This window comes from Phascolarctos cinereus, unplaced genomic scaffold, assembly GCF_003287225.1.
Source record: "Phascolarctos cinereus isolate Bilbo 61053 unplaced genomic scaffold, phaCin_HiC Scaffold_1;HRSCAF=81, whole genome shotgun sequence".
NCBI classification, from domain to species: Eukaryota; Metazoa; Chordata; class Mammalia; order Diprotodontia; family Phascolarctidae; genus Phascolarctos; species Phascolarctos cinereus.
The window spans coordinates 203,160,107-203,185,433 of record NW_027555514.1 but is presented as its reverse complement, the minus strand read 5'-3'; the positions used below and the strand labels follow the sequence as shown (position 1 = coordinate 203,185,433).

The 25,327-nt window shown below is 35.8% G+C and overlaps 1 protein-coding gene across 7 annotated transcripts in view; it reads right to left on the bottom strand.

The window, feature by feature from the left end:
• YAF2 (YY1 associated factor 2) overlaps nt 1-25,327 on the bottom strand; it is a 78,443-nt gene that overhangs the window by 11,835 nt on the left and 41,281 nt on the right. For 3 of the 7 annotated variants that reach the window (XM_078156531.1, XM_078156523.1, XM_078156533.1), the window contains exon 4: nt 24,126-24,255. The exons of 1 other annotated variant lie outside the window; for it this stretch is intronic. In XM_078156531.1, coding sequence (XP_078012657.1) covers nt 24,126-24,255 — 130 coding nt within the window. Of the gene's footprint in view, nt 1-19,087; nt 22,234-24,125; nt 24,256-25,327 lie in introns of those variants that run through there. 3 more of the 7 variants (XM_020979757.2, XM_020979759.2, XR_002322896.2) reach the window with 2 other exon arrangements.

Genomic DNA, 25,327 nt, shown 5'->3' with positions numbered 1-25,327 from the left:
CAAATCTGAAGTACTGGCTATGATACACAATTCAAGTCCATGAATTTCTCATGGGTTGGCTACTGTTCATAAAAGAAATATAAAATCAACAAAGTAGATAAACCATTGGTTAATTTGATTTTTAAAAAGAAACAGGAAAATTAAATTACCAGCATAAAAAATGAAAAGGGTGAATTCATCACCAATGAGGAGGAAATTGAGGTATTTTGCCCAATTATATGCCAATAACTCTGACAGTCTAAGTGAAATGGATTATTATTTACAAAAATATAAATTGCCTGGATTAAGAGAACAGGAAATAGAATACTTAAATAACCCTCTCTTGGAAAAAGAAACTGAAAAAGCAAACCCCGAGGACCAGAAGGATTCACAAGTGAATTCTACCAAACATTTAAATTACAATTTAATTCAAACACTATAAAAACTATTTGGAAAAATAGGCAAAGAATGAGTCCTACCAAAATCCTTTTATGATTAAAATATGGTGCTATTACCTAAACCAGGAAGAGAAGAAACAGAAAGAAAATTATAGAAGCATTTCCCTAACAAATATTGATGCAAAAATTATCAAATACTAGAAAGGAGATTACAACAACATAATACAAAGATCACAAACTATGACCAGGTGAGATTTTGTATCAGGAATGCAGTGCTGGTTCAATATTAGGAAAACTATTAGCATAATTGACCATATCAGTAGCAAAACCAACAAAAATCATATGATTATTTCATTAGATGCAAAAAAAACTTTTGACAAAATACAACTCTCATTCCTATTAAAAGCACTAGAAAGCACAGGAATAAATGGAGCTTTAAGTATCTATCTAGCAAGCATTATTTGAAACCTTGCTAATAAGATCAGGGTGAAGCAAACATACCTATTATTGCCACTACTATTCAATATCATGCTAGAAATGCTAGCTATAGCAGTAAGAGAAGAAAAAGAAATTAAAAGAATTAGAATAGGCAGTGAGGAAACAAAAGTATCACTCTTTGCAGATAATATGATGATACTTAGAAAATCCTAGAGAATCAGCTAAAAAACTACTTAAAATAATTAACAATTCTAGCAAAGTTGCAGGCTACAAAAGAAACCCACATAAATCATCAGCATTTCAAAGTTCAGCAAGAAGAGATAAAGAAATTCCATTCAAAATAACTCCAGACAACATAAAATACCTGAGAGTCTATCTGCCCAGATAAACTCAGGAACTACAGGAACACAATTACAAAACATTTTTCATACAAAGTCAGATCTAAACAACTGAAGAAATATTGATTGCTCATGGGTAAGCTGAGCCAATGAAAATTCTACCTAAATTAATTTACTTCCTCAATGCTATAATAATGAAACTTCCAAAAAATTACTTCATAGAGCAAGAAAAAAGAATAACAAAATTCATCCAGAAGAAGAAAGAGTCAAGAATATTAAGGGAATCAACAGGGGGAAAAAAAATGTGAAGGAAGATGGCCTAGCCGTATCAGATCTCAAATTGTATTACAAAACAACCTGGTACTAGCTAGGAAATAGAGTGGTAGATCAGTGGAATAAAGTAGGTACACAATATATAGTAGTAAATTACCACAGTAATCTAATGTTTGATAAATGCAAAGATCCAAGATTTTGGGACAATAATTCACTATTTGACAAAAATTGCTGGGAAAGTAAAGCAGAAACCAGGTATACACCAACATAGGTATACACCAACATCTCACATCATATATCAATATAAGTACATAATTTAGACATAAAGGGTGATTACATAAGCAAAATAGGGGAGCAAGGAATAACTTATCTGTCAGACCTATGAATAAGGGAAGAATTTATGACAAAACAAGAAATAGAATCACAGGAAGTAAAAAGATCATTTTGATTAAATTAAACAAAATAATGCAGCCAAGATTAGAAGGAAAGTAAAAAACTGGGGGGGAAAGTTTATAGGCAGCCTCTCTGATAAAGACCTCATTTCTCAAATACATAGAGAACTGAGTGAAATCTATAAGAATACCAGTCATTTCCCAATCAATAAGTGGTCAAAAGATATCAACAGGTAGTTTTCAGAAGAAATCAAAAATATAGTCATATGGAAAAGTGTTATAAATCACTACTGATTAGAGAAATAAAAATTAAAACAACTCTGAATATATTTAATATGAATGTACAAATAGAGCTTATATCAGATTGCATGCTGTCTTGGGGGAAAGAAAAGTCAGGGAAGAAAAGTTAAAACTCAAAATCTTCTGGAAGTGAATGCTGAAAACTAAAAATAAATAAATACTTTAAAAAAAACCCCAACAACCATGAAGTTGTTGTATGAAGTTGTAACTCACACTTAACAGATCGGCTAATATGACAGAAAAGGAAAATGACAACTGATGGAGAGCATGTGGAATAATTGGGGCAGTAATACGCTGTTGGTGGAGTTGTAAACTGATCCAATCACTCTGGAAAGCAATTTGGAAGTATGCCCAAAACTGTGCATACTCTTTGACCCAGTAATAGCACTAAGAGGTCTGTATACCAAGGAGATTAAGAAAAAAGAGGGAAAAGGACCTATTTGTATAAAACTATTTGTAGCAGCTCTTTTTGTGATGACAAAGAATTGGTAATAGAAGGAATGTCCATCAATTGGAGAATGGTTGAACAAGTTGTAGTACATGATTGTGATGGAATACTATTGTGCTCTATGAAGGAGATCTAGAGGCAAAGTGGATAGAGTGCTAGGCTTGAAGTCAGGAGTATCCCATCCTGCAGTCTTCTCAAGACTGGGAATGACAAGGGAGCCTGGGGCTTGATAGCACTCCAGCTTTCTCCATCTCTCTGGCAAAGTCCTGGGCAAAAATCAAGGCTGAAGGTAAAGTTACCCACTTTAATATGGCTATGTTCTCCATTCTAACTAATTACCCTGGCCCAGCTCATCCCTCAACCTGTCAGGTCATGGGCACTGAAGGGAAAACTAAAGGATGTCACAAGACATACCCTCTCCCCTGCCTATTTGAGGATCTGTTGTTTGAACACTCCCTACTTATGCTCTCCTCTGGCCCTGCCCCTTTGTTGGGAAGGGACCTGATGGTGAATTTGGGGAGCCAATATTCTCTAGTTAAGCCTCCTACCTCACCTTTCCCTCTGCGCACCAGACCTCCCCATGTTCCTGAAGAAGTATGGAAGAAAGTTGTTTGGTATCAAGTAATCATGTCAAGTAACTTTTCATAATTTGGTTACTGCTAAAATAATTTGGCTATTGTTGGTTATTGTTTTGATGTGTAAACTTGCCAAAAAGCTTGTTTGGGTTTTGATTTGCTGAGAATTTGCAAGTATATAGAAATACTCTCTAATGATTGGCTTTTTATAACAGGACAAATTTAAATTTGAGATGTAAATCCTGGAAAAGTTTTTCCTAAGCTGTGATTAGTGAAACTTGCTGTTTGAGGTAAAAAAAGCTCATGATTTTATTTTGAGTTGTCTAATGGATCATAATTAATAATCCATCGATAGATACATCAATAATCCACTATCTGAGAAATGCCACAAGCTACTCCAAGATAATGTGATACTGGTGGGAGGTCAGCATAGGGGAAAAGCTGAGAGGACTCAGTCTAAGATGAGATCCTCCTGGCTCAGTTTCCCCATCATGTTCCTTTGAAAAGGAATGTTACCCACTAGGCTATTCCTGAGTCTGGCTCATAGGTGGATTTGATACAGCATGGTTGGAAAACTGAATTATCTCAATCTAAACAGAGCCCTGCAGTTTTTCTATCAGATTTGTGCCTTTCAGACTACAGGCCGTTCACCTACAGTTGATAGCAAACAGTGGGCACCAGCCAACGTCCCCAAATCATTCCCTGGATGCTGCCTATGCTCGGTTCCAGTCAATCCTCTTCTTGGGGACCCCCTCAAGGCAGAGACAGCTCTACACCCCTTGCCAGCAGGAAGCAGTTTCAGAAGCTGAGACCTTGGCCTCTTACCCCAAAAGAATTTGGGTCCCATTTGTTTGAGGGGGAAATGATGGGGTTGGGATCTGGACCCCAGAAAGGAAAAAGCCTGGACTTTCCCACATGGTCAAATCTCTGGCTTTTGGCCTGAGGCCATAATCCCATCAACTGGCCTTTCACTGGGCTACACCCAGTCTCCCCTCCATTGTCTTACCTCCCTAAGGCCCCAGGCCATTTCCCACACTTAATCCTAGGTAGGCTCCATAATCCAGGTCCCAGGAGTTCTGTTCACCCCAGCTTACTGGCCACTCCCATCCAGATCTCCTTAGACCCCTCCTCTAGTCACCCCAAACTACTTGGCCACTCCAAGATTTCTCCCCCAGTCTTTCTGTATATAAAGTCCATCTTGTCTCCATTAAGGTGCTTAGATTCTTAGAATCTAGCCAATAACTCACTAATATTCAGACTCCTTAAGAGTCTGCCCAATAAGTCGGATACTCTAATAAACCTTGTCTTTGGCTGAAAGATTTAGGTTAAATTCTTTTGGACAGGACCCGAGAAATTGTGAATTTGGGGTCCCAGTACCCCTGAACCTCAACAAAATCAGTAGGCCTGAGTTCCAGCACTAGATCTCTTCACTAATTGGTTTTGGACAATTCACTAAACATTTTTTCAGTCGTTTTTCAGTTGTGTCTGAGCCTTCACAGCCCCATTTAGGGTTTTCTTGGCAAAGATACTGGAGTGGCATGCCATTTCCTTCTCCAGTTTATTTCACAGATAACTTAAACTGAGGCAAACAGGGTTAAATGACTTGCCCAGGGTCAAACATCTATTAAGTGTCTGAAGCTACATTTCAATTCAGGAAGATGAGTCTTCCACACTCAAGGCCCAGCACTGCTCTCCCACCTAACTACCCCAACAAACATTTATTAAGGATCTATTGCATGCCAAGCATTGAGCTAAGCTCCGGGAATACAAATAAGAAAAAGAAACAGTCCCTGTCTTCAAGGGGTTTATTGTCTAATGGGGAAAGACAAGATACAAAAAGACACTGAAGAGGAGGAAAGGAAAATTCAGAGGCTACCTGGGAGGGGGGTGGGGAAGGAGATACTGTTCCATGGAGTCAAAGTCAAACAGAGCAGCTGATACTAGGAAGGTTATGAGGGAAGGAAGGCTTGGGGAGAAGGTTACTGCTCTGCCCTCTAACCCTCCCCCATAGGGAAGAGGCAACTTAAGGTGAATTGAGAAAGTGTACAGCATCAAAACCCGAGTCATGCTTCCCGGTAAGGAGGATCAACCTATACTGGGAGGAGGGTATGTTGCTGTGTGGAATCAAGCCAAGCAGGGAAGCTGATGGAATGTCACTAAACTTCTATACTGCAATTTTATAACATGTAAGATGAAGGTGTCAAACTACATAATCTCTAAAGACACTATGAAATTTATTTCAATTTATTTCACTTCAAGTACCTGTTATCCCTACCTGTGGCTACAAAAACAAACAAAAAAAATTCCCTGCCATTGAAGAAATTACATTTTACATGCTAAAGAGAAGAAAATTCAAGATAATCTGAGGAGAAAATACTAATGAATGGTAGTTAGGACTAATGAATGGTAGTTTGGGGTAGGAGGGAGGGTGAAAGTTTGGAAGGGAAATGAAGAATAAGGAAAAGCTTTCTAGAGAAACCTAAGCTAAACTTTAAAGGCAGGACTTACTAAGAGACAGAGGTAAGATGGGAGCACTGGGTTGCACTTCAAATCATAACCTCTGACTCACTGGTCATGGAGCAGGACTGTCACTGCCATTTCCAGGTTCTCCCTCTACCACCAATACTCAGTAACTTCTCTTTCTTTTTGTGATTCATTCAATCTATATTTATCATCCAATCAAGATCCCGATAGCAATTGTCTAGAGATCTCCAGGACACTATCCTTTCTTCCTCAATGGCAGGTTCACATGACTAAGGAACATGGAAATTTCCTCAATTACTCTAACCTCTCAATTTACTCATTTCCCATGACCAGAGGAATATTCAAATTCACCACAGTTACGCTGGGAACAGAACTAGCACCCTTAGGTAGTGACTATATGGAAAGGAACTTTAGATTTAATTAAGAAGTCAATGTTAGTTCAATATTAGGAAGACTATAAACACATAATATAAAAAACAATTTTAAAAGCCCATGATTTTATTAATAGGTACAAAAAATCTACTGACAAAATACAACACTTATTTATGTAAAAAATAATCATAAGAAGAATAAATAGATAGCAGTAAATAGCCTTGATTTTCAAAAGGCAACATTTTCTATAATGGAGAAATGCTAGAGGCCTATTCCAGTAAGATCAAGGCTTCTTGGTCACCACTATCACTCACACTGCTTGAATTAGCTAGGAGTCAACAACTATAATTCTTCCCATAAAATGGAAGACCACTGGCCTATCTATCATCTACCCTGACACTACACCCTTTCAAGGCTCCTAGACAGTACCATCTGACATTTAAATGTACTCTAAGTACTCATGGACCTGCCATATGCCTGCAGCTGCACTCTGCTATATGATTATAATGTCAGTTACAATGTAAGCTCCTTGAGAAAAGGGACTGTATTTAGCATAGGGCTTGGCACAAATTAAACTTTTCTACTCATTCATCAAAAACAAGACCAATAAAAATCATGATTATATTAACAGATACAGAAAAATGACAAAACACCCATTCATTTCTTTTAAAAAAAATTGGGGGGCAGCTTGGTGGTGCAGTGGATAGAGAGCCAGCCCTGGAGTTAGGGGGACCCAAGTTCAAATCCGGCCTCAGACACATAACATTTACTAGCTGTGTGACTCTGGGCAAGTCACTTAACCCAATTCCCCAAAAAACAAAACAAAACATTGGAGTAAATGGACTTTTCCTTAATACAGTAAACAATATCTTTCTAAAAACAAGAAATAAGATGACCTATAATCAAAAAATGCTAGAGGCCTCTGCAATTAGCTTAGGATTTAAAAACAAGGATGTCCAATGTCATCATCATTGTTTGATATAGTTCTAGAAATGCTACCTATTAGAAAACAAGATAAAGAAACCGAAAAAAAATGCATACACAGAAAAGAAAATTATCAATTTTTGCAAATGATGTTTTACTTTTTTAAAATGCTAGAGATTTAACAAAACTAAAACAATAACTTCAGTAGATTATAAACCCATAAAAATCATTAACCTCTTCATATATTAACAACAAAAACCCAGAAGGAAGAGAAAAAGAATTTAAACTGAAAATAACTACATTAGACCAAATATCTGGGAGCCTATCTACCAAAATGCAAATGGGAATAATATGACTACAACTACCCCCCCAAAAAAACATTTCTAGAAATACAGGCAGTCTAATAAAAGGAAAAATAATTCATAGTCCATAGTAATATATATAAAAAGACAATACTACTATATAAATTAATTTTTATATTATTCATATTTATGTTTTTACTGAATATCAATTTATAAATGAATTGGTCAGTATCATGCTAAAATATCAAAGGATTGCTTCAGTCAACCAATTAACACAGATTTATTTAAGCAACATGCTAAATGCTGGGGATTACAAGAAAGGCAAAAAAACAGTCTCAAGGAGCTCACTAATGAGGGAAACAACACGTAGACAACTACGTACAAAGAAGATATGTATAGAATAAAAAGAATACAATCAACAGAAGAAAACACTAATATTAAGTAGGCAGGGAAAAGCTTTAGGTACAAGGTGGGATTTTAGCAGAAGGAAGTCCATGAAGTCAGGAGACAGGAAATGAGGAGGATTTCAAGTTTAGGGGATAGTCAGTGAAAATGTCCAGAACTGGGAAATGGAGTATTGTTTGTGAGGAACAAGGAAGCCAGCATCACTGGATCATGTAGTACACAGAAGGCAAGAAAAGTAGAAGACAGGAAGTATAGAAAGGGACTAGGTTATGAAGGAATTTAAAAGCCACTGCTGGGTTTTATTGAATGGGAGGGAAAGGGGGGACACGGTCAGACTTGCACTTGTAGGAATGGGCTGGCATGGGGAGAGATTCGAGGGAGACCAACCAGAAGGCTATTGCAATAGTTCTGGCATGAGGTAATAAGGGTCTGCACCAGGGTGACGGTAGTCTCAGAAGAGGAAAGAGGATGTTATAAAGGCAGAAACAACTAGGGGATGAGGGGAGAAATGAGAAGTCAAAGATGACAGCTAGGTTGCAAGCCTAGAAGACTAGGATAATGGTGGTGGCAGGTTGGTGGCCCAGAAAGTAATTGGGAAGATAGGAAAAGAGGAGGGTTTAGGGGGGAAAGATAACAAATTCAGTTTTGGACATGTTGAGTTTAAGATCACTATGAGACATCTAACTCAAGAGGCAGTTAAAACTGAAAAGCTGGAGGCCAGCAAAAATATTAGGGCTGAATAAATAAATTTGAATATTATTTGCATAGAGATATAATTACATCCATGGAAGCTAATGATATGTGAAATGGAGGGGAAGGAAGTTAGCAGCAGAAAGCATCTTGATGAGGAGGAAAGGAAAAAAGGTATTCTCAGAGAATGGCCTCAATTTTTTCCTTATATGTTCGGATTTTTTCTAAGTCATATTGGCCATGTATCTAAAAAGACTTTCTATTTGATTTTGACGCCATCCAGTGGTTATGTGACTTGCCCAAGGTCACACAATCTGTGATAGACTGGGAACCTGAGGCCACATGTTCAAGGCTCTGAGGACAATTCTCTATCCATTACATCACGCTGCCTCTCAATTTAATATATATTCTTAAATAAGCTAGCTCTTGTAACAGAGATTTCCGGTGTAACAAGACATTCCTGTTAAAATTTTATTTGTAATCACAGATTTGGGAGTTGGAAGAGACCTCAGTGGCCATCTCATTCAACCAATAAACATTAACTAAGTGCCTGTTATGTGCCAGGCACTGGGCTAAGCTCTGGGGTTACAATAGGAGACAAAAGACAGTCCCTGCCCTCAAGAAGCTTAGTGGAGGAGACAACAAGCAAACAACACAAGCTATACACATGATAAATAGGAAATAACGGAGGGAAGTAAGAGGGACTGAGGAAGGCTTCCAATAAAAAATAGGATTTTAGATGGGACTTAAAGCAAGCCAGAGAAGTCTGCAGTCAGAGTGGAAGAGAGAGGGTTCCAGACAATGGGGATGGCCCGAGATTTGCTTGGAGCCAAGAGATGGAGTGTCTTGGTCCTGGAACAGCCAGGACACTGGTGTCAAAGGATCAAAGAAGTGAGGTGTAAGAAGACTGGAAAGGTAAGAGAAGGCTAGGTTATGAAGAGCACTGAATGCCAAACAGCATTTAACATTTGGTCCTGGAGGCAATAGGAAACCACCGGTATTCATTAAGCATGGAGGATCACATGATCAGACCTGCACTTTTAGGAAAATCACTTTAGTAGTTAAATGTAGAGTAGATATACCAAAGGAATCCAACTACAACATACCTGAGAAGTCATGATCTACCGTTTGCTTAAAGACTTCCATGGGGGAGGAAAACAAGCTTACCCATTCTACTTTCCGACAGCTCTAATTGTTAGGAACTTTTCCCTAACATCAAGCCTAAATTTGCCTCTTTAAAACCTTTACCTACTGTTTCTGGTTCAGCCCTCTGGGGTTCAAAAAGAATAAGTCTATCACTTTTACTACATGATAGCCCTTCAAATACTTGATTTTCAAAGATACAATAAGAGAACCTTATTCCACAACCTTCTAATCATAAATATCAGGCAAAGTATAAGCATTTATTAAACATTTACTATGTGCCAGGTACTGTGCTAAGTGCTAGGGTATTAAGAAAGGCAAAAAATATAGTTTCTGCCTTCAAAGAGCTCACATTCTAACAAGGTAAAGACATGGGGAAAAATTGTACATATAAGAGATATACAGAGAAAGTGAAAGGTAATCCCAGAGGGAAAGTACTAGTATTGGAAATGACTTGAGAAAGGTCTCTAAATGATCCCTTTTGTGATGAGATTTGTGTTGGTGCATTAAAAACCCTAGGATATGTCAGAACCTCCTAGAAGAGATCTATAACCACTGAAAAATATTTTGTCTAACCTGCCATACATGAAAAAACAAGTGGATGAAAAATCTCTTGCCCAGATCATGACATACAAGTAGATGGACAATTTATAGAGCTTATCATCAGTTTATAAAGACACAGCAAATGGACAAGTTAATTAAATAGGAAAATTAAATAGAAGACAGGATTGGAATGCTTTCAGAGATTGCATGTCATGGTGCACTAAAGTCTCTCAAAAATTAAAAATGATGCTATACAGAAGACAATGATTAAAGAAGGCTTCATTTACAAGGCAGCCCTTGAACTGTAACTTGAAGGAACAGAGGGATTCCATTCAGAAGAGCAAAGGAGGGAGTGATTCCAGATGACACACACTAAAAAAGGAGATGGGGGTGCAGCTAGGTGGTGCAGTGGATAGAGCTCCGGCCTTGGAGTCAGGAGGACTTGAGTTCAAATCTGGCCTCAGACATTTGACACTTATTAGCTGTGTGACCCTGGGCAAGTCAGTTAACCCCAATTGCCTCACCAAAAAGGAAAAAAAAAAAAGACTTCAAAAAAGGAAATGGAGCGTCGAATGTAAAGACAACAAGAAGGTTAGTTTGGCTGAACTGTAGAGTGTAAGCAGAGAAGTGATCTATAATTAGGCTGGAAATCAATCAACATTTATTAAACACCTGTTATGTGCCAGGTGCTATGCTAAGCACTGGGGAGTCAAAAGATTCCTGCCCTCAAGAAGATTACAATCTAATAAGAAGACAATATGCAAACAAATATTTACAAAGCAAGATATAAATAGGATAAACAGAAAAAAATTAACAAAGGGAAGGTTACAGAATTAAGATGGGTTGGGGAAGGGCTTTTAATTTGAATTTCAGGAAAGTCAGGGAAATCAGTAGACAGAGTTAAGGAGGGAGAACATTTCAGGCATGGGGAACAGTCATCTACTCCTAGTCACAGGCTGAATTAAGCTAGAGAAAATTTTAAAAACTGTGCTGTTTGGGTCTACTACAAATTTAGGTAACATAACCTCAAGTTATACCTCACTAATTCACTATGTCACTCATGACAACAGCTCTTCCAAACTTTTTTATCCTTCCTCAAATCTCCCATGGCTCCCCTTCTCCAACTCTCTCAGCTGAGAACCTTATATCCTAATCACTGAGGCCAACTGCCAACAACTTCTGTCCTCTCCTCCTCATCTCATATAATAGTCTTCCACCATTATCTCCTCCATCACCTGAGGCGGCTGGTAAAGCAGTAGACATAGCACTGAGCCTAGAGTCAGAAGATCAGAGTTCAAATCCAATATCAGACACTTACTGCTATGTGAACCTGGGCAAATCATTTAACTTCTCTTTTTCTTAGTTTCCTCAGCTGTACAATGGAAATAATAATAGCACCAACCCTGTAGAACTATTGTGAGAACCAATGAAATAATACTTATAAAAAATGCTTAGTGTTCTTATGTGTGTATAACATCCATTACATTTGAACACGGTTAATAGCTGAACATGTTTTACTGTAAACAATTCATTTGATAGACATTGTTCTCTGTATACAATTTGGAACTGATTATATAAGTATACTTACATGCCCTATTTCAGGTCTTTTTCTTACAACTGGAGTAAAATAAGTAAAGTAAAAAAAGTAAAAAAAAAACTGGAATAAAATATGTCTGAAGTAAATTCATTTGTATAGCCATTGCAACTAGGCATGGAAGACACCTACTTACAAAGAGTGTTGTTCATCTTCCTGAGGGGTAAATTAATATTCGAGTGGAAAATTTTGAGAAAGCAACAAGATCAGATGATTATATATGTCAAATGTAAATTATTCCAATGGGATATAAGGACTTTCAACATGTTCTAATAATATTCTAAAAACTGGATTCAGGATTTTATATATACAATTGTATTGCTTACCCTTTGCACAAACCAGGCAGTTTAAAAGGATTAGTTACATTCTGATTTCTCACTAAATATATCAACATAACAAACTGCTAACTTATATCAGAGCAGTTACAAGGAATAAAACTGAATTTTTTTCTTTTGTGGGGCATGAATCTAAAGTGAAGAATGAAATAAATGAATATCAGTGTTAAGAAGTTAAATGATTGTGGAGTAAATGCCAATTTTTAAGAAGCATTCAACTTTAGCTTACAGGTCTAATTTGATAAATACTGAATCTTTAACCAAAAGGGCTCATTTTACAAGTTACATCCTCATAAATTTTTTTTTAAGATCCTTCCTTGAGCCTGGTATTGGCAGTATCTAAATCAAGTACAGGGTTTAGGTAAAGATAGAACTATTGAGAACTATCTAAATTCTCCAAAGTTTCAAGTTATCTATAGGTTAATAGAATTAGAGCCACAAGGTTTGAACTAGTTTTCACCACATGACTTAGTTATTTGCAAAGCAGAATTTAAGTGGCTTTATTGTATTGAGATATGTTTTGCAAAAGACTAAAACAGTAACAACTAAAAATCTCAACAAATGACCTGAACCAGAGAAATAGATCTGCTAAGAGAAGTTGCTCAGAGAAAGGGCTAATTCTAGAATGCCCAAAAAGAGAGGTCTTTGGAAACCAGATGACAGCATCAAGGAGAGGATTTCAGAAACCAGACAACTACATGAGACATGTGAGACCTAAGATATGATGTGTTCTCTCCAAAGTTACTAATCGCCTCTTAATTCCCAAATCTTCTCAATCTTCATCCTTCTTGACATCTCTGCAGCTTCTGATACTGTGGATCAACCTCTTCTCCTTAATATTCTCATCTCTCTAGGTTGTCATGACATTATTTTTTCCAGTTTTCCTCCTATCTGTCTGACTATGACTCTCTATCCTGGGCTCTCTTCTCCCTCAACATAATTTGATTTGGTAATCTTAGTTCCCAAGGATTCAATTATCATCTTAATGATGATAAATCTCAAAAATAATTATCCAGTCCTAACATCTCTGCTGACCTCCAGTTTTGCAACTCAAAATTGCCTGTTGTACATCACTGGATGTCCTAAAGCCATCTTAAATTCAACATGTCCAAAACTGAACTTATTATTTTTTCCTCCTGACAAATTTCCCTATTATTATTGAAGGGTACCACCATTACCCCTATGACCTAGGCTCACAAGCTAGGTGCCACTCATGACCTTCCCTCTCTTACCCCTCCTGTCCCCATATCCAATCTGTTGCCAAGATGTGTCCATTTTATCTTCACATTTCTTTCCCATATGTCCCTTTCTCTTTCTTAGACACTGTCATTCCCATGGTGCAGGCTCTAATCATCTTATTTCTGGACTATTGCAATAGCCCACCAATAGAACCTGCCACAGTTTCTCCCCTATTCAATCCATCTTCCACTCAGCTGTCAAAGCAATCTTACTAAAGTGCAGTTTTGACCATAATGGCTCCCTATTACCTCCATGATCAAATATAAAGCCCACTATTTGGTTTTCAAAGATCTTCATTATCTGCATCTTCCCATCTTAACAGTTTTCTTATACTTTACATTCCTCTACATATTTTGCAATCCAGTGACACTAATCTACTTGATATTCCTCTCATACAATATTTCATCTTCCAACTGCAGGCATTCATACTTCCTGTCCCTCCTGTAACTGAAATGTTCTCCCTCATCACTCCCACTTACTGGCTTTCTTCAAGTTCTAGTTAAAATCACACCTTCTATACAAAGCCTTTCCCAATTCCCTTTAATTCCACTACTTCCCCTCTGTTGATTATTTCCTATGTACCTGTACAATGTCTCTTTGTACATAGTTGTTTGTATGTTGTCTCTCCCATGAACTGTGCCCTTGAGAGCAGCGGCTGTCTTTTGCTTTTCTTTTTATCTGCAGTGCTTATTTTTAGTTCATGGCACATAAAAAATGTTAACTGACTGATATACACACATCCACGTAATTTTCTTTAGATTGCTATTATAAACTCAGAAAGTAAGACTAAAGGTATGATTCTATGAAACACATTTTTGATCTCTCTTTAAAAATTATTCCTCCAACTTGAAGGTAAGACCACAGTTTGCTTAAAGAAGTAATGAGGGTTTAATCATATTAATCCTGCATTGCTGTATCTCCTTACCACAATGCACAGCAGCTTCTTTTACATAATTAGCCTCTCCATTAACATCCGTCAGAAACAGTATATTGTTGGTTGAGTTGCCAGGGCCTGCTGCAATTCTCCTTTAACTTTGATTCTATTTTATGTTCAATCTTAGTAACAAAAAGCACTTCAAAAAGCTCAAGAATATCACCTTCTGTAAAATATTTTAAAAAATAGTTTCCATGCCTTTACTCTCCATGAAGAATAGATACATACCTTCACTGCTGCCTGTCTCTATTTTCTGACTGCTAGAACGAATATATCTTCAAAGAACTCAGCCTACTCTGTACAGCTACAAATGCTGCCCACCATATGGGACCCTGGAACTATTTCAATTCTAGTTTTATCCAAGGCATCTGCCAGTACACACTGTCTGCCACAGCCTGGATCATTTTCTCAGTGTCCTCTGCTCCATTCCCAGTTTCTGAAGAAATCAGCAGAATTCCATGCAAGTTAGAATCTTCTGCCTATTTTCTCAGAAGTTTTACATCCTGTTGACACTATTCTTTTCAGTTTACTTCTCTAAATTATTTAACATTCTCTCAAATACAGGAAAATAAAGTGTCTTTTATGAAATCAATTGGGGTTATAGTACCTTTCATATCTGACAGGACCACAGTGACTTCTGAGACACAAAGAGGACTACTCTATTTCTGTCCTTGATGCAGTCTGCCAAGAGCAGGGCAGCATAGCAAGAGCTTTTCACTTCCAAGGACATCAGCTGCACCTTCTTTGTATACTTTAAAGCTCTGTATAAATAAAACATTGCCTATTCTCTGAGGCTTATGAGGTTCTGATCCTCAAATCTGGAAAATACAAGACTCAAAAAAAAAACCAAACTACAGGTCAATATTGGTAAGTATTGATGAAGAACTATTAGAGACAAACAAAAATACATTACTGTATTCTAAATATTTATTTGACCAAGTAAGATTTATACCAGTAATACAAGGATATTCTTTTGTGACCAATTATATTCCATTAAAACTGGTAACTCAGAGTAAATAGAGGAATACTTACAAAATGATAAAATACTCAGATTAGCGTAAGAAATAGACTAAACAAATAACTCAATCAGAAAAAGAAACTGAACAAGCCATAAATAAACTCCCAAAGAAAAAACCCTAGGACAAGGTGTACTTACAAGTCATTTCTATTAAATATAGAAAACACAGTTAAATCGTACACAAAATATTGACCAAAAAAAAAAAAGCAAAAAAGGGCATCTACAAAATAAATATGGTCTTGACTAGATATCAAGAGCAGAGGATCAGGTAAAAGGGAGAGACTAAATAAAGAAAACTATAGACCTTTATCTCAAAAGATCATCAATGCAAAAAATTTTAATAACATATTATCAAGCAGGATACAATATTACTGGGAGGTGGTTCAACATAAGGAAAAATGTAAATTTTAAAAATGTTAATATAAATAATAAAAAGCAAGATTATATCAATAGATGCTGAAAAAGCTTTGGAAAAAATTCAGCAGTTTTTGCTATTACAAACTCTAGAAATCATAAGAATAAATGATCTTTCCTTAATGTGGTAAATAAGCTATATTTATATCAGAGTGGCTAGATGGCACAGTAGATAGAGCGCTGGGCCTGGTGTCAGGAATACCTGAATTCAAATCCAGCCTCAGATATTTTCTAGCTGTGAGACTACAGGCCTCAGTTTCCTCATCTGTAAAATGAGCAGGAGAAGGAAATGGCAAACCGCTCCAGTATCTTTGCTAAGAAAACCCCGAATGGGGTCATGAAGAATCAGATACAACTGAAACAACTGAACAACAAATAGATAGATAGATAGATAGATAGATAGATAGATAGATAGATAGATAGATAGATATTACACACACACACACATATAAAAGCAATTATATAATTATGTTATATAACTGTATATTATTATATCATTACTATGCAATGAAAAAATGGTAGATGCCTTTGCAATAAGATGAGAGGCAAAGCAAGGAAGTCCATCATAACCATTACTATTTAACATAGTGCTACAAATGCTAGCTATAGCAAATACATAAGAAAAAGAAACTGAGAGAATAAGCATAAGCAAGAAGGAAACAAAGTGATGTGTTTTACAAATGATATGATGGTATACTTAGAAAACTCTAGATACTAACAGAAATAATTTCAGCAAAGTTCAATGAGATAAGAAATTCATATAAATCATCTAATTTCTTAAAAGGTAAATGAGAGGTAAAGGTAAAAAAAAAAGGTAAATATAGAAACAGTAAAACCATAATAGTGGGGACCCAAATGTACCCCTTTTCAGACACAGAAAACTTTACCCAAGAAATAAAAAAGAAAGAAGTTAAGAGCCTGAATAGAATTTTAGAAAACTCTTTAGGCATTTCCCCAGCAGCTGCAATCCTTGGATTCTACCATCATCAAGCTCGCAGAAAAATCTCACCAAGAGAAAATTCATCCTAAGACTTAGCTCTTCACAGCAATGCAATGGTCTAAGACAGTTCCAAAAGACTCATGATGAAAAATGCTATCCATATCCAAGAAAGAACTATGAAGTCTGAATGCAGATCGAAGCATACTATTTTCTTTTTTTTTTTTCTTTTTCATGGTTTTCTCTTTTGTTCTGATTCTTCTTTCACAACATGGCTAATGTGGAAATATCTTTAATATGACTGTATATGTATAGCTTATATCAGATTGCATACCATTCTTGGGGAGTGGGAAAAATTTTGAACTTAAAATCTTAAAAAAGTGAATGCTGAAAATTAAATATAAATAAATAAATATAATTGAGAAAATAATAAAGCATTCACACAAAAGAAAATTCACCATCACAGAGACTGCACCAGCTTTGGTACTCATACCTCATCAGCAGTCTCAGCCTATGCTTCTCTGATTGGAGGGTTGGAAAGCAGAGCAAAAAATTCCTCCCAATGTGTGATGACTAATATTGATAGACTTAACCCTTCTCAGCAATACAAGGATCTAAGACATCTCCAAAGGCCTCGTGATGGAAAATGCTATCCACGTCCAAGGAAAGAACTATGGAGTTTGAATGCACATCAAAACATACTATTTGCTATTTTTTTTTCTTCTCTTACGTTTTGTTTCCTTTCTGGTGGTTCCTCCTATTGGTTCTAATTCTTACTTGCAACATCACTAATGTGAAAATATGTTTAATAGGAATGTATATGTATAGCCTATATCAGATTGCGCACTGTCTTGGGGAGGGAGGTGAAAAGAGAGGGGAAGAAAAATTTAAAACTCAAAAGCTTATGGAAGTAATTGCTGATAAAGCAAAATACATTCAGGAAAAAAAAAGAAAAAATATTCCTCCCAAAGCCTCCATTTGAAAAGAGCTCAGAAGGTTCAAAGCCCAAATATTGCCCACCAGCCGCATCCCATTTCCCATTCCCTACACTTTTAAGTTTCCTTTAGTTTCTTGTATTCTTCCATTAGCTCCTTGAAGGCAGGGATTGCCTTTTTTTCCCTTATTTGTACCCCAGGCACTTATCAGTGCCTGGCACATAGTAGGTGCTGAATATAAAAATCAAATGTCAGCCAACAAGGATTTATTAAGTGCTTACTATGTGCTAGGCAATGTATTAAATGCTGAGGATACAAAGAAAAGCAAAATATAGTACCTGCTCATAAGAAGTTTACAATCTAACAAGAAGAGAAAGGAGTATGTATGTATGTATGTATGTATGTATGTATATATGTATTTCTTAGCTAGACATGGCACTGAACAAAAAATTGACCATGTATTAAGGCATTAAAAACCTCACAGACAAATGCAGAAAAAAACCAAATATTAAATATATCTTTCATTGACCACAATAAAGGACTAATGAAGGAACAATTAAAAATAGATATTAAATGACCTGAAACAAATAACAGAAACAAAGAACAAATAGAAAAAGAACAAAGAAAATGCCAGCAATTAGAAAATATATAAAAATTTAGGCGATACCATTAAAACAGTCCTTTTATTAACAAAAGAGAGAAGGAACAGATCTAAGAATTGGATGTGTAACTAAAAGAACTAGAAAGCCAACAAATTTCAAAAACCAAAAGAGAAGGTAACAGACTCAATATTTAGATTAAGATAAATATATTTTGGACATGGTCAATGTGGGAACTTCTTAATATATCTTTCCCCATGGGAGATGGAGGTGAGTAAACCTGTTTCAAATTATTTTTTGTTAATTGAAAAAAATTAAAATTAAAAAAATACATGATACAACACAAAACAAAAAAAAGCATACATTTAATTACTATATAAAAATAACTAAAGCAAAAGGTTTAAAATTTTTAAAGAAAAGAAATGCGAAAGGGAAAGAGAAAAAGAATTGTTAATGTTACTTTGCTAAAGTTTATGTCTACACAGAGAAAGCAACTTATTCTTCATTTTGACTATCCATTTAATTGTTTGTTCGTAGCTCCATAAATTATTGTTCTGGTTCTTTTCATTTCACTCTGAACCATTTCATCCAAGTCTTTCCAGATTTCTATGAACTGTCCCCTTCATCATTTCTTATAGCACAGTAATATTCCATCACATCCCTATCCCATAATGTGTTCATATGTTCACCAACTGATGGGCATTCCTTTAGTTTCTAGTTCTTTTCCACCACAAAGAATTGCTAAAGATATTTGTGCTCATATAGTTATTTTTCTTTTATCTGTTTGAGATACAGGTCTAATAATGGTACTGTTAGGTGTGTTCCATTTAGTAATTTTGGGAGGAAAGTTCCAAATTGCTTTTTTTTTTTAAGAAAGGCTGGACCAATTCATAACTCTACCAACTGAGCATGTTCTTAGAGAGTGCCTTTTGGATGACTTCCTGATAAATTCATGCTAGCCTGCATGATCACTATTTCCCTTATTAAGTGTTCACCAACCATCCCTTTTAATAACATTTTCTAGAATTTTGACAGGAATCAAAAGCAAGCTCATCAGGCTACACTCTGAAGAATTTACCTTCTTCCCTTTTTGAAAGTAGGGACATTTGCCCATCTCCTGAGTTAGACCTCTCCATAATTCACAACTTTTCAAAGATCAGACAGTAGTTCAGCAATTACATCCATGACATCTTTCAGTTCCTAGGGATGTAAGACAGGCAGAACATTGATCAGCACCATTGTCCCATCTTAATTTAACCACTCCCTGTCTAATACCAAACTGATGCTAATCTCTTTTCTTTTTCTTTTTGAAAAAGCATTAATAGCTATTTTGATTTCAAAGAAGTCAAAATAGTAGTAAAAGCAGAACACTCATTGCTTACTGTATCAAGATGACAGGAGACCAATAAATAGCAGCAGTCCTTTCCCCAGTTCTCTGTTCCCTCCATACTGGGGTTGTAAGTAAACCTAAGCAATTGGTATAACTACTAATTGTTGTTTTAGGTCTGCTCAGAAAAGGAGAAGTGGAACATAGGCTCCCTATTAGTTACAGGACCAAATACAAACTCCTCTGCTTAACACTAAAAGCTCTTCACAAACCTGGCTCATTCTATTTTTCCGATCTTGCTCTTTTTCTCATACTCTCTTGCTCATGTTCTGGCCAAACTGGCATTCTTACTGTTTCTCACACATCATCCTCCATGTCTTATCACTCATGCCTTGAATGTGTTTTTTCCTCATCTCTGCCCCTTATAGTTCCTAGTCTCCTTCAAAGCTCAGCTCAAGAGCTACCTTTTATAGAAAGCCTTTCCTGATCTTCACTCAGCTGCCACTGCCTGTCCACCGAAATTACCTTCCATTGTTTTGTGTATACTTATATGTATACATGTTTTCTCCCCAAAAAGATCATACAGTCCTTAAGGACAGAGATTATTTCATTTTTGAATGTTTGTTTTGATTATCAATTGCACCAAGTTACTTATGTCACCAAGAAAATCCATCCAAACCCTGAAGTCACACTGAAGTCAAATTAAGGGACTGCCATTGCTGCTCCTACCTTGGAAGAAGAGTGTGTATAGAAGTCATCAGATGAATGCAGGAAACCCAACCCAAATAAGAACAGGTTCTACCCAGGGCTACATGAAACCTAAAACTTAAACACATAACCATAAAACTGAAAAGAAGTTTACTGGGCATATTTCAGACATCAGAATACCAAAACAACTTTGAAATATTAATTGATAAGACACTTTTGTCTGATAAGGTTTGCTAAAACTGCTCATTAACCATGTCCTATATATAGTTACACTGCATGCTAGTACAAGAAGATTTAGAATGGCTAACTGACTAAATCCAAAGACTGGTATTGATGTCAAATAAGGAGGTCTCCAGTGTACTGCCACTAGATTCTGTCCTTGGCACTGTTTTGTTCATTTGTTTTCATCAGTGATTTGGATGAACACTTGTTAAATTTGGAAATGACAAAGCTGGAAAAGATAGTTACTATAATGGAATATTGAATCAAGGTCAAAAAAGCTATCAACATATGAATTTGGCCCATCTCAATAAGAAAGCTAGGATCTAGTAAAAAAAAAGTCAATTGAATAAAAAAAAATATTTCTTAAGATGTTAAGTTTTACAAGGAGGTTAAAAATCACTAGCACCTTTACCACTATTCTCATTATCGTAATACAGAAAACAGAGGTAAGACCTATTCTACTTGGCCTTGGAGGGCCGAATTAAAACAAATGGTGAAAGTTACTGCCAGATTTCATCTCAATATGAAGGAAAAAGTCTTAATAATCAGAGCTATTCAAAAAATGTAACAGGTTGTCATAGGAGATGGACATCTCACTGCAGGTCTTCAAGCGAAGGGAGGATAAGTAGTCAGTTGTTACTGTTGAAGAAATTCATATTTCAGATATTAGTTGAACTAAATACCTCTGAGATCCATCCTAGTTCTAAAACTATTTTCTCTATTTTAATAAAATATATAAAAATTATACTCTTTCTACAAGTCAGGTGATAAGGTGGTGCAGCAGATCAAGCACTATGTCTAGATTCAGAAAGACATAAGCTCAAATCTAGCCTTAGAAATCTACTAGCTGTGTCATCCTAGGGAAGTTGCCTATCTGCTGTTTGCCTCAGTTTCCTAATATGTAAAATGGGCTCATAAAAGCACCCACTTCCCAGAGTTGTTGTAAGGATTAAATGAAGTAACATGTAAAGCACTTTGCAAACCACAAATCATTAAATAAATGCTACTTATCTAGTATTATCTTTTAAAATTTTGCCTTACAACTAAAGTGAATCCCACATCTTAAATGGGGAGGCCAAACTCTAAGTTCGTTAAATAAAATGATCTTTCTCAAAATAATTAAAATTGACCAAACTCTGAAACAGGGTTCAGATTCAGGTCTTCCTGACTTAAAGTCTAACACTCTGACTAATGCACCACCAAACTACATACAGACTTTACCTGTATCCAGAAACCTTCTCCTTTTAAATGTAAAATATGCACTTTATGAGGCAGGTAGGTGGCCCAGTGGATAAAGTACTGGCTCTGGATTCAGGAGGACCTGAAATCAAATCTGGCCTCAGACATATAACACTCACTAGCTGTGTGACTCTGGGCAAGTCACTTAACTTCAAATGCCTCACCCCCCCCCAAAAAAAAACCCAACAACAACAAATCAAATAAAACATGTACTCTGGTTTGCAAAAGCACATATTGAGAATGACCTCATTTTAGACTAAAAACTCAAAATAAGCCAGGGATGAGCCATCAGCCAACCAAGGTTGACATAGTTGATTTGTAAATCATATATTGGTAGGTAGGTGGTGCAGTGGATAGAGCACTGGCATTGGAATCAGGAAGACTAATCTTCGTAAATTCAAATCTGGCCTCTAAACAAGTCACCTAATCTCTGCCTGCCTCAGTTCTTCATCTGTAAAATGAGCTGGAGAAGGAAATGACAAACCACTCTAGTATCTTTGCCAAGAAAATGCCAAAATGGGGTCACAGAAAGTCAGACATGACTGCAATGACTGAACAATAAAAAATCAGTGATATCAAAGAAAAAATTGGAATTTAAGACAATTCAATCTCAAAATAAAAGCACCCAAGTAAAATTGATCACTAGGCTTTCAAAAGGCATTATTGAGCACTTGCCCTGCAGTCAGGAGGACCTGAGTTCAAATCTGACCTCAGACCAAACATTTGACACTTACTAGCTGTGTGACCTTGGACAAGTCACTTAACCCCAATTGCCTAAAACAAAACAAAACAAAAGGCATTATTATAATACCCATCATTTCTTATTTTATTTATTTTCCTACAAGGGAAAATAATATTCTCAAACATCTGGTTATAAAACTTGATACAGCTGCTCAATTTTTTAAGGAGACTATTGCTAAAAATACATTATTTCACACTTCAAATACTAAATTTAGTCATACTCTTCTAATTAAATAGACTAAAACATCAGCCAGATTCTCTATTACCACAAAAATTCAACATAACAAACTGTACTATAAAGTATTAGAGGACAGGAGCTATAGCTAAGGTTCTTTTTCTGTGAAATATCAACAAAGATCTTCATAAATGCCATGGCAAAAATGTTTATATTAACAATAACCTACTTTCTTTTCCTAATTCATACTAAAATAACACTGAAATTACTAACATTTCCATAAAGAATTAGGAAGAAAGAAATGTTATTAGCTGTTTGATTGTTTTTTGTTTTTTTTAAATCACAACCCTGATTTTATTGGCTTGAGTTCCTGATGAGGAACTTTCTCTACTAAGGTAGAATAATTAATCAACTAACTGGACTATGTTCCAGTCATTGGTGATGCAAATATAATGAAAGAGATAATCTCTACTCCCAGGGAGCTTGCATTCTAATGAGGGAGACAACAAGGACATTAGGATATACAGAAGAAATAATAAATATAAAATAGTTCAATACAACGTAGTTCGAGTGAGAACACACTAGCATTTACAGAGATCAGGAGAGCTTCAAATATCGAAAACCGTACTTGAGCTGAACCTTAGAGGAAACAAAGGGTTCTAAGAGACTGAAGTGAGAAGGAAGTGCATTCCAGGCTACAGAGTGTAAAAGCACCAATATTAGAAATAAAGTGTGAGGAACAGCAAGTTTGCAGCTTTTTATTGGATTTATAAAATCTTTTGGTTAGAATAAACATACAGAGATTCACCTAAAGAATTTAAATAAACCTACCCTTTAAAAAAATTGGTAATTCCCATAAAGCAGCAGCATTAGCCTTGCTAAAGTAAAATATTTTTAAGACTGATCTATTTTTCATCATAATAATTCATATTATTTCTATTTTTTTCAGGCTATTATTAGTTTAGCATATCTATCATTTCAGGCTATCAACTACTTAAACTACTTTATACTCTTAGCTCACTCCCCTGGATTAATGTTGTTCAAACAAAATTTTTACTGCTTGATTTATCACAGTCCATTGTGATTTCTTATCAGGAAAATGGTATCTAAAATTGAAAATACAGATATATTCTGTTTTGAGTAAGTACAAAGCAAATCAAAATGTAACTAACAGTTAAATTAAGGGGTATTTGTTGCATACTTTATAAAAATAATTTTTTAAAATAGGACTTCTATAATCTTTTTTGGTGCTTTTAAAAATGTAATTCAACTTGCCAATATTGATTTATACAAATTTTGGAAAACTACATAGACTGTGAAATGGGATATAATCTCCTTAACTATGTAAAATAAGCTTTCTACATTTAACACCTAAAAGACTCTAAATTCCTTAAACTATATAGAACTTAAGACAAAAATGTCTCCCCTTGTAACAACTTCTTCCTTTTAGATTCTTTTCAAAGAGAAGAGACTTTAAAATGTCTCAAGTTTGTGAAAACTGGATTACTTACCAGCAACTGGAGTTTTCCTATTGGGTCTTTTCCCTCACAGATCCACACTGTCTTGCCAATCTGTACAGCATCAGAATCTTCTTGATGGCCATCCACTGGAACTGAGAGGGCATGCAGTACAGATGTATATGTAAGAAAGTGGGGGAGGGAAATTTGGGAGATGCTAGAGACATGCTTCAGTGTACTTGCTTACCTTCGTGAAATTTGAAATTTCAACGGTTCCATGGTCCTCGAGGCATTCACAATAACTTCAAAGTATGTGGATCTGTGGAGATTACCCAATAGAACTCCAGTTACTGGTAAGTGATCCAGCTTTTTCTTCTCTATCAGAATAAGAACATTATTCAAACCAATACTATTTAATTTTAGGTCTTTATTGAGAACTACAAAGAAAAAGGTTATAAGTGCACTAGTCATATGTACTAGAAATAAATATATTTACACAAAAACTTGCCAGAATTTTCCACTTTTATAAATAATGTCATTGCAAATATTTTAAAATATTACTTTAGTAATATTTAGTGTATAAACTAAGCAGAATCTGTTCCATGTGTAAAGAAAAATGATAAATATCAGATCATTAATATTTAGTAAATGTTTGTATAAATCAAAACTTTGGAGATTTACTCCCCAGTGGGTTTACAATCTTAAAAGCAGGAAAGGGATCAGGAATGCTACTCATGCACTATCAACTCTGCAAGTCCTTCAAATAACTAATCACTAAAAACAGAAAAAAAGTTACTCATAAGTATCATTATTAAAATTTTTAATGCTTGCACTCCTTAGGATGAGGTGGAGAACTTTAAAATATATGATGATAAAAGAACCTGCTTGATCTCATATTTACATCCCTTTAAGTTTCAAATATATACCACCACTATGACCAATTCTGCATAATCATCCCTTTTAATACCTGCATAGTCATCCACTGTAACAAAAAAGAAAAATGCAGTTCACCAAAACTAAACAACACATCCATTAAACCTGGCAGCATACACAATGTTCTACTACATTCACAGTCTCCAACTTTGCAACGAATGAAGTGGGATATATTTTCTCCCACCTTCTTTGACACCCAGATTGTTCTTTATAATTTAAAAGCCTAATAATCCCAAAGCCCCATGTCTTCTCTTCTCCAAGTTAATTCCAAAGGTTTCACCATGTCAGTCTTCCTCTAAATGAAAAACAAAATTTGATCATATTTCTTCTAAAATATACTGCTCAAAACTATGACACTCTAGATATGTTCTAACCATCAAGTCTCATAGTTTCTTCCTTCAAAGCATCTCTTATATATGCCGCCTTTTCTCCACTCACAACCCAGCCACTCTAGTGCAGATGTTCATCATCTCAATTACTGCAACAGCCTTCTAGTTGGAATTCCTGCCTCAAGTC